The 15,489-nt window shown below is 42.6% G+C and overlaps 1 protein-coding gene across 1 annotated transcript in view; it reads right to left on the bottom strand.

Annotated features, from left to right (window-relative positions):
* Positions 1 to 14,624, bottom strand: part of terfa (telomeric repeat binding factor a) — a 40,859-nt gene extending 26,235 nt beyond the window's left edge. The window contains exons 1-3 of the mRNA XM_072595999.1: positions 14,399 to 14,624; positions 4,548 to 4,625; positions 2,127 to 2,239 (exon numbers count right to left, since the gene is read on the bottom strand). Of these exons, the coding sequence (XP_072452100.1) occupies positions 2,127 to 2,239; positions 4,548 to 4,625; positions 14,399 to 14,609 (402 nt within the window). The 5' untranslated portion in view covers positions 14,610 to 14,624. The remainder of the gene's footprint in view (positions 1 to 2,126; positions 2,240 to 4,547; positions 4,626 to 14,398) is intronic.
* Between the last annotated feature and the right edge of the window lie 865 nt (positions 14,625 to 15,489).

Genomic DNA, 15,489 nt, shown 5'->3' on the forward strand with positions numbered 1-15,489 from the left:
CCAGAATAAGTCCCTTGTTCTCCTGAACAGTGCCACAGGATTGGTTGCATTCACCTGAAAGGACAATCAGGGTTTCACCTCAACAACTCATCCAAGAGATGGTACCTCTAACGTGTAACACTCTTTGGTGAGTCTGCCTGCATTGTGCAAAAGTTCAACATTTAGATATTATGGCTTCTGAGTAACTGAGTTTTACTTCGAACCATACTTAGTCATTGGGAAAATCAACGAGAAAATAAAGCGAGAGCATTTAGACTTTTTAGTCAACATAATGAAGTGAACCAAGCAAAAGCAGAAAACTGGACAAACTCAACAGATGTGGCAGCATCTATGGATGGAGAAACAACATTAACATTTAAAGTCCACTTATTCTTCTAGAGTACCTGAAGCGAGCTGGAAAATAATGGGTTTTATGGTGTTGACAAAGGGAAAGCAGGAATGGATCAGACTGAGTGTGCCCAAAGCAAAAGACAATGGGAATGTTAATGGTGGCAAAGGATTGATTGAGATATAAAATAAGCGAGACTAGTATGTTCAAACAGGAGGAGGGAATAAATCAACTTTTTCTCTCGTACAATGATGATGTAATCAGTGCTGCTTCCCACTCTTGTCCAGAATTGAAAAATGCATCAGTTTTGCTTCCAGCTTCTATCCTTCTCTTAGCCTAATATAGCCCATCCCAGACTGAACCCATGCTTTCCTTGATTCCAGTGATTGCGTTGCTGGCGATAGGCTGTTTGCCAATTTCCAATAAGTCCACTGTCTCCCAGTTACTTTAAATAGACTTCCCTACAGATCTGCTTCCTGAAAGGATTCCATTCCATTCTCCCAGTATTTCTGCCACGTGTTCTTAAAATGCCACATTCCACTGGAGTCCTTTCTCCTCAATCAAGAAATCCTGTTCCCCACGTGGCTGAGAGTGCTATGTCCAATCCATTACCCACATTGTTCTGTTAGGGAGGGAAGAAATAAGGTTTCCTTGCCCTCTGCATTCAAAGGATTATCCTCTGCCATTTACACCACTTACAAACCTATCTTCCCCCCCCCCCCCCCCCCCCCCCCCCCCTCTAGGTCAGCATTCTTCAGGGACCATCCCCTCCATAACATCCTTGTCCAATCTTCTATCACTCCTAATGATCTCTCAGCTCACCCCCATATCTCATGGCACCTCCGATGCAAAGAAGATCTAACACTTGCCATTTTATCTTCCTCCCTCCTCACTGTTCAAACACATCTTCTAGTAGGCAACAATTTACTTTCAATCTAGGCAATTGTATTCACTGCTCACTATGCAGTCTTCTTTACACTGGATGATTGCTTTGCAAAATACCTCTTCTATCTCTAAGAATTTACCCACCTTCTAATTCCTTGATATTTCAATAAACCATCTTGCTCTCACGCCAAGATTTCCATCACAGGCCTGCTGCAATGTTACAGTAAAGTTCAACAGAAAGTTGGAAGATCAGAACCTCATTTTCTGCTCAGGCACTTTACAACCTTCAGGGCTCATCACAGATCAACAACATCAGAACATTAACGCTGTCTTCTATGTTGATTACCCTACCCACTTCTTGTTTGTCTTACTTGCTGTGCTTTCAGCAAGATTGACCTATTTTCTCCTATTCAAACATACCATTTTCACTTATTTACATCACAATCTCTCCTTTACCACTATAAGCACTCCTATGTCTTTTGCTTTGGGCACCCCGACCATCTGATCTACTCACTCCTCCACCCCCTTTGTCAACAGCATAAACCAAAAATTTTGTGTCCCTGTTTCGTTCTGAAGAAGAATCTTTGAACTTGTAACATTTTATATGTACAAAAGCTTAATTGGAAGAAAACATCATGCAGGAATTGTGGTTTTAAAATTTTGACAGATCTATTTCTGACAATAAAACAGCGAAGAACTGTGGATGCTGGGGAGGTTAAACAAAAACAGAAAATTTCAGTTTCTTTTTTGATCATATCGGGACATGATGCATAGTTGTGAACTACCTTTGGGGAAAAAGCAAAAGAGTAAATAAAAGGAGCGGACCAGAGCGAATAATTACTCCTGCCATGTTTGCTGTTTCAAGAAATTTGAATGCACAAGTTTATTTTAAAAATCAGTGTCATGAACAAACCTGTTGCACCACAGCTCCTCTGACCTCTTGGAACAAATCCTCATTCAGCGAGAACTCTGCCTTCATCTGATCCAGAATTGTTAAAACAGATTCCAATGGTATGGCATCATTCTCTGAAAATGAAAACATGTTGCATTTAAATTCACTCTGACCACATACAAGTATGCACAAAATAAACCAGCTATACTGATTTAAATGCTTTGATTATGTATGAAGACAGTGTTTTGACACAAGGAATATGTACATACACAGAGTTTAGGACCAGAAATATGCCATTATATTCTGCCATTGAATAAGATTACGCTTGATCGAGTTGTGCTCAGAATTCCAATTTCCTATCTACTTCTAATAACCCTTAATTATCCTATATCTGCTTCTGCCTTTAAAATATTCCATGGTCTGTCCACAGCATTCTGAGGCAAAAAGTTCTGAAGTTGCAGAATCTTCAACAAAATTCCCCTCATCTTTGTGCAAAAAGGGCAACCCCAATTTTAAAAGTGTCCCTTAATTCTGGATCACCCACAGCCTAACATTTTTTCTACATCCACCTTGTCAAGGCCATTCAGATTTTTTTAAACTGCATATCAACTATCTCTCTTCTAAACTCAAATGAAAACAAGTCCAGTCGGTTGAATCTTCCTCATAAGACACTGTAAATTCCAAGTATCAATCTAATAGACTAGCTCTTAACTTCCTTCAATTAATTTGCAGACTTCCTGGAACAATGAGACCAAAATGCATATATTATCCAAGAAGTGATCGATAACTGAAGCATGACCTCCTCAATGTTATGTCCAATTCCTTTTGTAATAAAGGATAGCCTTTGTAACATAGAATCATAGAAAATAGGAGTCTGGCCATTTGGCCTTTTAAACCTATCCATTCAACAGGAGGATGGCTGATCATCCAACTCAGTACTGTTCCCACTTTATTCCCATACCCTTTAGCCTTAGGAATGATGTCTAACTCTTTCTTGAAAACATTCAGTGTTTTGGCCTCAACTACTGTAAGTGGCAGAGAATGCCACATGAGTACCCATCTCTGGGTGAAGATATTTCTTATCTCAATTCTAAAAAGAACTGCCCTCATTCTTCTAAACGTTCGTGAATATAATCCAGTCTCTCTTCTGACGTCATCCCATGATTAAATCTGGTAAACCTTTACTGTACACCCTCCATAGCCAAAACATTCTTCCTCAGATAAGACTAAAACGCAGCATAATATTCACTGTGTATTCTCACCAACATCCTGTACAATTGCAGTCAAACATCCTAGCTCCTGTTCTCTAATCCTCACTAGACAAGTCAACATACCATTGGCTTTCATCATCGCCTGCAGCAATTGCATCCTTACTTTCAGCACCTGATGCACAAGGACATCCAGATCTCATTGCACAGTCCCCTTTCCCAATCAATTGCCCAATCTGCTGTCCTGTTTTGCTACCAAAGTAGATAACCTTACATTCATCCACACTATACTTCATCTGCCATGCATTTGCCCATTCTTTCAACTTGTCCAAATCACACTGAAGCAGATCTGCATCCTCAGTTCATCCTTCCACCCAGCTTTGTTGTCTGAAAACATGGAGATATTATATTTCATATCCTCATCTACATCATAATGCATATTGTGAATAGTAATTACGTGCAGTATACATGCACTAACTTTCGTCAGAGTTCTGCAGTTGTCCTGTTCAAATAATACAATGTTATTTTATTATTAATGCACAAATGAACAACTGCACATTTTCCCACATCATACTTCATCTGCCAGACGTTTGCTCATTCACTCACCTGTCCATACATCCTTGTGATGCCATCTTCACAAAAGACACTCCTACTTAGAGTCATAGAGATATACAGCATGGAAACGGACCCTTTTGTCCAACCCATCCATGCTAACCAGATATCCCAACCCAATCTAGTCCCACCTGCCAGCACTCAGCCCATATCCCACCAAACCCTTCCTATTCATATACCCATCCAAATGCCTATCTGCAATGTCAGCCACTATGCTTCCAATCCCCTAATCTAACTGTCTAGTATAAAAGATCCCTACGTGATCCCAGACATACCATCCTGCTAATCTAAAAAAGACATCTTTATGACTGTTCTGTTTTCTGCCAGCCAATCTTCTATCGATGCTAGTATGTTACTTCCAACACCAGGAGCTCCTACTTGGCATAATAATGGCTTGTGGAACCTTATCCAATACCTTCAGGAGATCCAAGTACAGTACGTCACATGGCCCCCCCTTATCCAAAGTACACAATCATTCCTTCCAAGAGTTCCAATAAGTTGGTCAAACATGATTTTGCTTTCACAAAATAACAATGAATTTTCCTGACTATCTTGAGTTTATCCATTTGTCCAATTACAACCTTAAATGATCAATTCATGTAACTTTCCTACATTCACTTACCAAATTTGGATAGAAATTGTATTGTTAGAAGTTTCTTTCCAATCTCATCTGTGTCAACATATGGTCGATTTAAGATAGCTATAATTGAGATGGGAAAAAAGGAAAAAAAAAATTCAAATTTAAATCAGAAGTAGATAACATTCACTTTCATAATGAGGTGGTTCAGCAATTTTTGTCCACAAATTAATCTAAGAATTAAAGAATGATTTGTTGATCATTTTAATTCCTTTGGAGAAGTTACCTTTGGGTTTTTAACCTAGCAAAGGTGAAGGAATATTGATATGGTTCTGATTTAGAACAGTGTGTGGCTTAGAGGGGAACTTGCAGGTAGCAGCATTATGTGACGACTGCCCTTCTCCTTTTCAACGCTATGTGTGGTGCCTTTAGAAGATATGGTCAAAGGAGGCTTGGCAAATCATTGAAGTGCATCTTGAAAACAACTTGTACCAATGCCAGCGTGTGATCGTGATATTACTCATGAATTTTAGAATGGTGGTTGGAGTGGAAGTGCAATCAAGAGCTTTATTGGGTGGAGTTGAACTTCATGAATTTTGACAGCTATGTTCATAAAACTATAGACAATATTGCAGTATACTCTTGATACATACCTTGTAAATAGTGAGCAGGCTGTCGAGAGTCAGGAGGTGATTTACTTGAGATTTCTAATCTTTGATTTGTTCTTGCAGCCATGGTACTTATACTAGGGGAAAGTGAGGACTGCAGATGCTGGAGATTAGAGTCTAGAGCGTGGTGTTGGAAAAGCACAGGAGGTCAGACAGCATCCAAGGAGCAGGAAAATTGATGTTTCGGGCATAAGCTCTTCATCAGGAATCATCTCCTGCTCCTCAGATGCTGCTGTGCTTTTCCAGCACCACACTCTCAACCATGGTACTTCCACCCCCTTTGTTGCCACCTTCCATCCCTACCAACATTACCAACGCCAAGCGTTTCACCACTTCCACCCCTGCGACCACTTCCGTCCCCACTGATGCCACTCACCTGAACATTGCCGACACACCCACTGTGGATCCCAGTCACCGCATCCTTCCCCAACGCCCCAGTTGAATGTCATTTCACAAATGACATCACCCTGATCCCTCAACTCCAGTCACAGTCTCCACCTCCACTCCCAGCTCCAGTCCTCCATCAGGTCCTAGCTCCCAGCCCTGTTGAGTTTTCACCATCGCCCCAGACCTCCCCTCACTGAGGATGAACAGTCAGTCCTCAGCAAAGGCCTTACCTCCATCCCCCTCCACTCCCGGATCAGCGAATTCAACACACATTGTAACATCGAACACTTCTTCCGCCGCCTCCACCTCCAGGCTTACTTTTCCCATCAAGACTCCTGCCCACCTTCCGAGGACCTTTTTGCCCGCCTCCAACACAGCCCATACACCCTTAATCTCTTGTTCCCAACTGCCACCATGACATTAACCACCTCAACGTGTCTACCCCCCTAACCCACTCCAATCTCTCACCCTCACAGCTTGCAGCCCTCCACTCCCTTCGCTACAACCCCAACCTCACCACCAAACCAGAGGACTGGGGGTGGGGGGGGGGGGGGTGTGGAGGCGGCAGCGGTGCAGTGGTAATTTTGCACACTGAGCTCTACATCACTGAAGCTAGGTGCCAACTTGAAAACACCACTCCCTTGACAACAACCTCACCTCCCATCAACAAACACCCAAGCAAAGCGCTTCAGAGAACAACCCCAGGACACCCACACAAACCATGGCCAAACACTTCAACTGCCCCTCCCAATCCGTCAAGGACATGCAGATTCTGGGCCTCCTCCATGACCACACTCTACCCACTCGACACCTGGAGGAAGAACATCTCATCTTCCGCCTTAGGAGCCTCCAACCCCATGGCATCAATGTGGATTTCACCAATTCCCCCCACCATATCCCAGATCCAACCTGGCACTGTACTCACGACCTATCCAACCTCCCCATCTTCCTTCCCACTTATCCATTCCACCCTCCTCTCTGATCTATCACGATTACCCCCACCTCCATCACACTATCAACTACCTTCCCCCAGCCCACCGCCTCATTCCTGACAAAGGACTTGTGCGTGAAACATCAACTCTCCTGCTTCTCAGAAGCTGCCTGACCTGCTTTGCTTTTCCAGCACCACACTCTCAACATGGGACTTATACACATGGTCTAGTTAAATTTCTGGTCAATGGTAGCCCACAGAATTTTGGTAACAGAGGTTTCAATAACAGTAATGTTGAAACTAAATGTGAGATGAGTACATTATTATATTTGTTAGAGATAGGCACTGCCTGCCACTTGTGCAATGAGAACACGGGCAGAGGTTCACTGGCTAGAAGGATGGAGGTTATAATGTATTCCTAATGCAAAACATTCCTTAATATTACATTAAAGAATTATTGTATTTGACATGTTAAATGTGTCAATTTGATTAAGCATGGAAGTCTCAGGTCTCCCACGTCAATGAATGCAGCCAGTTCAGTGTATTTCATAAACAAGAAATGCCTTGTACAACTTCAGTTACTGAAAAAGACAACAAAATAGCAATTCAATTTCTTAATTTGAGTGGACTGTACATGACTGCCATTCAGGTTTGAACATCATTCTTCTGCAATTATTCCACATTAAGCAGATCAGACCATTGTTGTCACTTCTCTTCTACAAGGCACAGACCCAAAATTTTACACAATTCAACACAGTCACAAGGAGAATTGCCTGGTATAATTCAACATTAATCTTCTGCTCTGCAACTCTTCCAGTGAAGACTCCTGAGATCCACTGAGTCAACTCAATGCAAGACAAAAGTCACAATAATGAGGACCTTCATTGTGCTGGGCTCAACAGCATGAAGACCGCCAGGAAATGCAATTTAGATTAGATTAGATTACTTACAGTGTGGAAACAGGCCCTTCGGCCCAACAAGTCCACACCACCCCGCCGAAGCGCAACCCACCCATACCCCTAACCTACACTACGGACAATTTAGGATGGCCAATTCACCTGACCTGCACATTTTTGGACTGTGGGAGGAAACCCACGCAGACACGGGGAGAACGTGCAAACTCCACACAGTCGGTCGCCTGAGGCGGGAATTGAACCCGGGTCTCTGGCGCTGTGAGGCAGCAGTGCTAACCACTGTGCCACCGTGCCATGATCAGGTCACATTTCCTCAATGAATGATGATCAGGTCACATTTCCTCAATGAATGAAGACAGAATCCCACAAAGGAGTCTTTGATGAGAAACTGTCTCATAATAAGTGGCATCAAGCTGGTCAGTGCAAGCAATAAAGAAATCTTGAGGAAAAAAATCTTATAAAATTCTGCAGAACATTTCTCTTGTGAAAACACTGCAGCTGACTGTTCTGTGTAGGTGCCAGCATTGAAATTTGATTCAGTATGTTTCAAGGACCATCGACAGAAAGTTTGCAACAGTTAACCCTGAGGATATGTGGCACATCTGCAGAGGTTCCCACAAGCACTAATAATGACTGACATCAATTGTCAGCTTAGGGATGTCCTACATCAGACTTAAATCACATGATGACCCACAGATGATGAAATTAGTTAGGACATTCTTAAACAAATTGGAGTCTATCATCAGAAAATTTCTATGGGCTTTTCAGTCTTATATTTGCTGGTTTGTTGATGTTTTGATTGGAGACAATGAATAAATTGTTACAAGCAAGCATCGCAAATGTTGAATTGTGTGCTGAGCAAAAGGCAAAACAATGAAAGTGAAAAATACAATTGGCCTTTGACCATCAGTAACCATCGAGTTTCAATGCATTTGTTATTGATAAGAATGTAACAATGCATACATGCTGTCCCCTCAACACTTCACTTCACTTCAGCTCTGATGAAATGCACCTGGACTCAAAACGTTAGCTTGCTCTCTCTCTCTCCATGGATGCTGTCTGACCAGCTGTTTTTCAGTACAAATTTTCAGTACAAATTTCAACATCTGCAGTAATTTGCTCCTACAGGATGTAAACTTGCCATTAAAGATGGATGCTGAAATCAATTTACAAATGCATCAAGCCTTCCTTGAGCTTCATGAAGTATGTTTGATTGAATTGCCTTCTGCAACTATAAATAGACAGATGGGAGTAACAGGCTTATATACTGGGAGAGAAGACTGGGAGAAAGCGAGGACTGCAGATGCTGGAGATCAGAGTCAACGTGGTGCTGGAAAAGCACAGCCGGTGAGGGTAGCATCCAAGGAGCCGAAGAGTCATAGTTTCAAGCATAAGCTCGAGACACATTCCTGATGAAGAGCTTATGCTCGAAACTTCAACTCTCCTGCTCCCCTGACCAGTTGTGTTTTTCCAGCACCATACTTTTTGATTACTGGAGAGAAGAGTTTTGATTTTATTTGTTATTGTCACATGTACTGAGAGTGAAAAGTATTGTTTTGAATGGTAACAAGACAAATCATACCTTACATAGGTACATTAGTGTACTAGAGCAGAATACAAATACAGTGTTTGAACCAGAGGGTAGTGGCTATTTAGGCTCAAGTATGGAGCTCCCAAACAAATTGCACAAACCTGTCCATCACATCATGAAGACAACATGGTGAGGACAGTGCAGGAGAGAGAGAGAGAACCTGAACAGTTACTTCCTTTGCTGTTTTTGAATTCATGTGTCGCTGGACATCGGAGTGCATCTGGGAAAATTAACAAACAGTGAATTTCACAACTAAGCTTGGAGGAACCGGTTTGGGCGAAGTTCACAACACAGAATCATATAAGTTAATTGTTGTTTTAAATCTGTCCAAGAGAAAGGCTCTATTCGTGAGTACAGTGGGTTCTTTCTTGATTCAGAACCCACTGTACTCACTAATAGAGCCTTTTTGGAGATAAGTCTCTTGGTTAAACTTAAAATATAAGCCATAGCTCTTAATTTAACCTAGTGCAGTGTTTTGTAGAGGAATAAGTCAGTGTTATTTTCTGGGTCTGTAGATTGTGAAGGAGCAAAAATAGCCTTTGCAATGATATGTAATTCTTGTCAGATGTGGGAGTTTAAATAGAGTTTAAGGGTTACTGCAGATTATATCTGCCATAAATGCTGTTGGATGCGAATCTTAGCAGATGTGAGTTTGAAGAGAGTTTAAGGGTTACTGCAGATTATATATACACTAAATGCTGTTGGTTGCAAATCTTAGCAGATCGAATGGATCGGTTGGAAGACAGATAGAAGCGATGAGAAATTTGCAACATCAACAGTATGTGATGGATGGCAGTTATAGGAAGGGGGGAAAGTCTCAGATACAGTCACATAGATGGGTTAACTCCGGGAAGGGTGAGAGAGGTCGGCACCTCGGGCAGGAGTCTTTTGTGGATATACCCATTTCAAACAAGTATGCTGTTTTAGAAAATGTAGGGGGTGATGGATTCTCAGGGGAACATAGCACGAACAGCCAAGTTTCTGGTATTGAGACTGGCTCTAATGCAACGAGGGGTATGTTACCTTCCAAGAGATCAATTGTGTTAGGGGATTCTCCAGTCCAAAAAACAGACAGACGTTTCTGTTGCCAGCAGAGAAAAAGCAGAATGGTGCGCTGTTTCCCTGGTGCCAGGATCAAGGATGTCTCGGAGAGGGTGCAGAATGTTCTCACAGGGGAGAGGAACCAGCAAGAGGTCATTGTCCACATTGGAACCAACGATACAGAAAGGGAAAAGGTTGAGATTCTGAAGGGAGATTAAAGAGAGTTAGGCAGAAATTTAAAAAGGAGGTCCTCAAGAGTAGTAATGTCTGGATTACTCCCAGTGCTACGAGCTAGTGAGGGCAGGAATAGGAGGATAGAGTAGATGAATGCATGGCTGAGGAGCTGGTGTATGGGAGAAGAATTCACATTTTTGGATCATTGAAATCACTCTTGGGGTAGAAGTAACCTGTACAAGAAGGACGGATTGCACCTAAATTGTAAGGGGACTAATATACTGGCAGGGAAATTTGCTCAAACTGCTTGGGAGGATTCAAACCAGTAAGATGGGGGGGGGTGGGACCCAGGGACATAGTGAGGAAAGAAATCGATCTGAGACTGGTACAATTGAGAACAGAAGTGAATCAAACAGTCAGGGCAGGCAGGTACAAGGTAGGACTATAAATTAAACTGCATTTATTTCAATGCAAGGGGCCTTACAGGGAAGGCAGATGAACTCAGGGCATGGTTAGGAACATGGGACTGGGATATCATAGCAATTACAGAAACATGGCTCAGGGATGGGCAGGACTGGCAGCTTAATGTTCCAGGACACAAATGCTACAGGAAGGATAGAAAGGGTGGGGAATGGCATTTTTGATAAGGGATAGCATTACAGCTGTACTGAGGGAGGATATTCCCGGAAATACATCCAGTGAAGTTACTTGGGTGGAACTGAGAAATAAGAAAGGGATGATTACCTTATTGGGATTGTATTATAGACCCCCTAATAGTCAGAGGGAAATTGAGGGAACAAACTTGTAAGGAGATCTCCGCTATCTGTAAGAATAATAGGGTAGTTATGGTAGGGGATTTTAACTTTCCAAACATCGACTGGGACTGCCATAGTGTTAAAGGTTTAGATGGAGAGGAATTCCTTAAGTGCGTACAAGACAATTTTCTGATTCAGTATGTGGATGTACCTACTAGAGAAGGTGCAAATCTTGACCTACTCTTGGGAAATAAGGCAGGACAGGGAACTGAGGTGTCAGTGGGGGAGCACTTTGGGGCCAGCGACCATAATTCTATTTGTTTTAAAATAGTGATGGAAAAAGATAGACCAGATCTAAAAGTTGAAGAATTGGAGAAAGGCCAATTTTGATGGTATTAGGCAAGAACCTTCGAAAGCCGATTGGAAGCAGATGTTTGCAGGTAATGGGACGGCTGAAAAATGGGAAGCCTTCAGAAATGAGATCACAAGAATCCAAAGAAAGTATATTCCTGTCAGGGTGAAAGGGAAGGTATAGGGAATGCAGGATGACTAAAGAAATTGAGGGTTTGGTTAAGAAAAAGAAGGAAGCGTTATGTCATGTATAATGGTAAAAACCCGAAACATCAATTTCGAAGCTACTTGGATGCTGCCTGAACTGCTGTGCTCTTCCAGCACCACTAACCCAGAATAGGTCAGGTATAGACAGGATAGATCGAGTGAACCCTTAAAAGAGTATAAAGGAAGTAGGAGTATACTTAAGAGGGAAATCAGGAGGGCAAAACGGGGACATGAGATAGCGTTGGCAAATAGAATTAAGGAGAATCCAAAGGGTTTTTACAAATATATTAAGGACAAAAGGGTAACTAGGGAGAGAATAGGGCCCCTCAAAGATCAGCAAGGCAGCCTTTGTGTGGAGCCACAGAAAATGGGGGAGATACTAAATGAATATTTTGCATCAGTATTTACTGTGGAAAAGGATATGGAAGATATAGAATGCGTGGAAATAGATGGTGACATGTTGCAAAATATCCAGATTACAGAGGAGGAAGTGCTGGATGTCTTGAAGCAGTTAAAGGTGGATAAATCCCCAGGACCTGATCAGGTGTACCCTAGAACTCTGTGGGAAGCTGGAGAAGTGATTGCTGGGCCTCTTCCTGAGATATTTGTATCATTGATAGTCACAGGTGAGGTGCCGGAGGACTGGAGGTTGGCAATTGTGGTGCCACTGTTTAAGAAGGGCAGTAAAGACATGCCAGGGTTCTATAGACTGGTGAGCCTGACCTCAGTGATGGGCAAGTTTTTGGACGGAATCCTGAGTGACAGGATGTACATGTATTTGGAAAGGCAAGGACTGATTCGGGATAGTCAATATGGCTTTGTGTGTGGGAAACCATGTCGCACAAACTTGATTGAGTTTTTTGAAGAAGTAACAAAGTAGATTGATGAGGGCAGAGCAGTGGATGTAATCTACATGGACTTCAATAAGGCGTTCGACAAGGTTCCCCATGGGAGACTGATTAGCGAGGTTAGATCTCATGGAATACAGGGAGATCTAGCCATTTGGATACAGAACTGGCTCAAAGGTAGAAGACAGAGGGTGGTGGTGGAGAGTAGTTTTTCAGACTGGAGGCCTGTGACCAGTGGAGTGCCACAAGGATCGGTGCTGAGTCCTCGACTTTTTGTCATTTACATAAATGAGTTGGATGGGAGCATAAGACGCACAGTTCGTAAGTTTGCAGATGACACCAAAATTGGACAGCGAAGAGGGTTACCTCAGATTACAACAGGATCTGGACCAAATGGGCCAATGGGCTGAGAAGTGGCAGATGGAGTTTAATTCAGATAAATGTGAGGTGCTGCATTTTGGGAAAGCAAATCTTAGCAGGACTTATACACTTAATGGTAAGGTCCTAGGGAGTGTTGCTGAACAAAGAGACCTTGGAGTGCAGGTTCATAGCTCCTTGAAAGTGATGTCGCAGGTAGATAGGATAGGGAAGGCGGCATTTTGTATGCATTCCTTTATTGGTCAGAGTATTGAGCACAGGAGTTGGGAGGTCATGTTGCGGCTGTGCAGGACATTGGGTAGGCCACTGTTGGAATATTGCATGTAATTGTGGTCCCCTTCCTAGCAGAAAGATGTTGTGAAACTTGAAAGGGTTCAGAAAAGATTTACAAGGACGTTGCCAGGGTTGGAGAATTTGAGCTACAGGGAGAGGCAGAACAGGCTGGGGCTGTTTTCACTGGAGCGGAGGCTGAGGGTGACCTTAGAGGTTTACAAAATTATGAGTGGCATGGATTGAATAAATAGACAAAGTCTTTTCCCTGGGGTCAGGGAGTCCAGAACTAGAGGGCATAGGCTTAGGGTGAGAGGGGAAAGATATAAGAGAGACCTAAGGGGCAACATTTTCACGCAGAGAGTGGTACGTGCATGGAATGAGCTGCCAGAGGATGTGGTGGAGGCTGGTACAATTGCAGCATTTAAGAGGCATTTGGATGGGTATATGAACAGGAAGTGTTTGGAGGGATATGGGCCAGGTGTTGGCAGGTGGGACTAGATTGGGTTGGGATATCTGGTCAGCATGGACAGGTTGGACTGAAGGATCTGTTGCCATGCTGTACGTCTCTATAACTAACTCATGGAAGGTGACAAACTACAGAAATAATAAAGCACTCACTGGAACCATGCAACTATTATCCCGCCTTGCCTCCACTCGCTTGTTTTTCAATGGAGAGAGACTTGGAAACACACTTCCTCGCTTAGAAAAAATTTTTTTTTGGGAGCTCAAACACTTTGGGTTTAAAGATAAAGTTGCCATAGTCCCAAAGGACGACAGCTCTGCTCTCTCATATGATAGAGGCGACTAGTGGTGGTTTAACCAGAGAGTCACCATGCCTCAGGCGGGGGAAAGAGGTTGATAAGGTAGCAACCTCAGCCGGTAATTGAATGCACGCTCTTGTCGTCACTCTGCTTTGCAAAGCAGCTGTCAACCAACTCAGTTAACTGGCGTATACAACTGCAAACATCTGCTCACTACAACAGTGCCAACAAACCACTGTAAGCCAGATTCCTGCAGTTTGTAAAGATTGCTCAGAACTCTCAGGAGTTTTCAAACTGTGAACGAGAAGCACTGGCAGCTATCCAGCCTGTCGTTGGAAAGTGATGTTCCGCTTCAAACCTTAATACAAGAATACTTCAAAATAAAAAGATTTCTGCTTACTTTTTGGCGATTTCACTTTTTCTGGAGATTCCGACCATAAAATTATGATACTTAACAGCTTAAACAGTATTTACTCCCAAATACTTCACACAAATCTTAAAACGGTGGAAAGCACAACGGTTCTACCGGCAATACCTCTTTGACAAGGCTGGCCGCGTTTGCATTGGGTTTTTGATAGACAACGAAAGTCTGCCTACAACTCCATCCTTCTCCTCACCTGTGATCACATTCAGAATGGCGCAAAACTGCTCATGCTGCCCAGCTCGGAGTGCATTGAACGAACAGTGCAAGTTGAACTCGAGTGTCCAACCATTCACTACTCGCTCGAGATCCGGGAAAGCAGCTTCAGTACCACGACTCACTTGGTCCCTCGGGCGTGACAACTTCGGTCTAACCTCCGACTGCGGCGATCTCGTAAACGCCGCCATTTCCTCAAACAAAATAAACCGGAAATGGCGTTTCCACGGGCAGTCTGCTGCCCCTCAACCCATGATGCACCTGGCTAATGTACCGCCATCTTGTGAAGGTGAAAAGTTCAAATGGAGGGTTCAACTGAAGAATAGATCTTTGATGTACATTACTCTCCTCATACCATTTCAATTTTTGGATAAATAACTGCATTTTCGTTTCACACTTTTCATTTATTAAACTAGTTGCATTGTATTAAGTATAGCTGTATTATGCAATATGTAAAACATTTATACATTACTGTTGCTTAGTTTACTGATGTAATGCAGAACAGATAAAAATCTGAGGAGAAGTTTGATATTTTTCAAAATTTTGACTCTAAATATAGCTGTTAGGAGAAAATGTTCTTGCTTGTGAAAGAATAATTCTTCAGTATCTCATTTGCAGCTCCCAACTTTTTTTTCTATTGGTTGATATTAACAAAAACTAGAGCATTGTCAAAGCATAGAAGGAGGCCAGTCTGTCGTTTTTTGCACCAGCTCTCTCAATATTTTGACTTAGTGCCCATTCCTGCCTTGCAATCGTGCACCCTATATAGAGTCATAGAGATGTAGAGCATGGAAACAGACCCTTCAATCCAACTCGTATATGCCAATACCCAATCTTAATTTAGTCCAATATGCCAGCACTTGGCCGATATCTCTCTAAACACTTCCTTTTTATATACCTAATCAGCCGACTTTTAAATTTAGTAATCGTACCAGCCTCCACCACTTCCTCTGGCAGCTCACTCTGTACACACACACACCACTATTTGTGTGAAAACATTGACCCTTAGGTCCCTTTCAAATCATTACCCTCTCACCCTAAACCAATGCTTTGAAGGCTTTCCTGAGACTT

The sequence above is a fragment of the Chiloscyllium punctatum genome, chromosome 26 (genome assembly GCF_047496795.1).
Source record: "Chiloscyllium punctatum isolate Juve2018m chromosome 26, sChiPun1.3, whole genome shotgun sequence".
In the NCBI taxonomy this organism is placed as follows: Eukaryota; Metazoa; Chordata; class Chondrichthyes; order Orectolobiformes; family Hemiscylliidae; genus Chiloscyllium; species Chiloscyllium punctatum.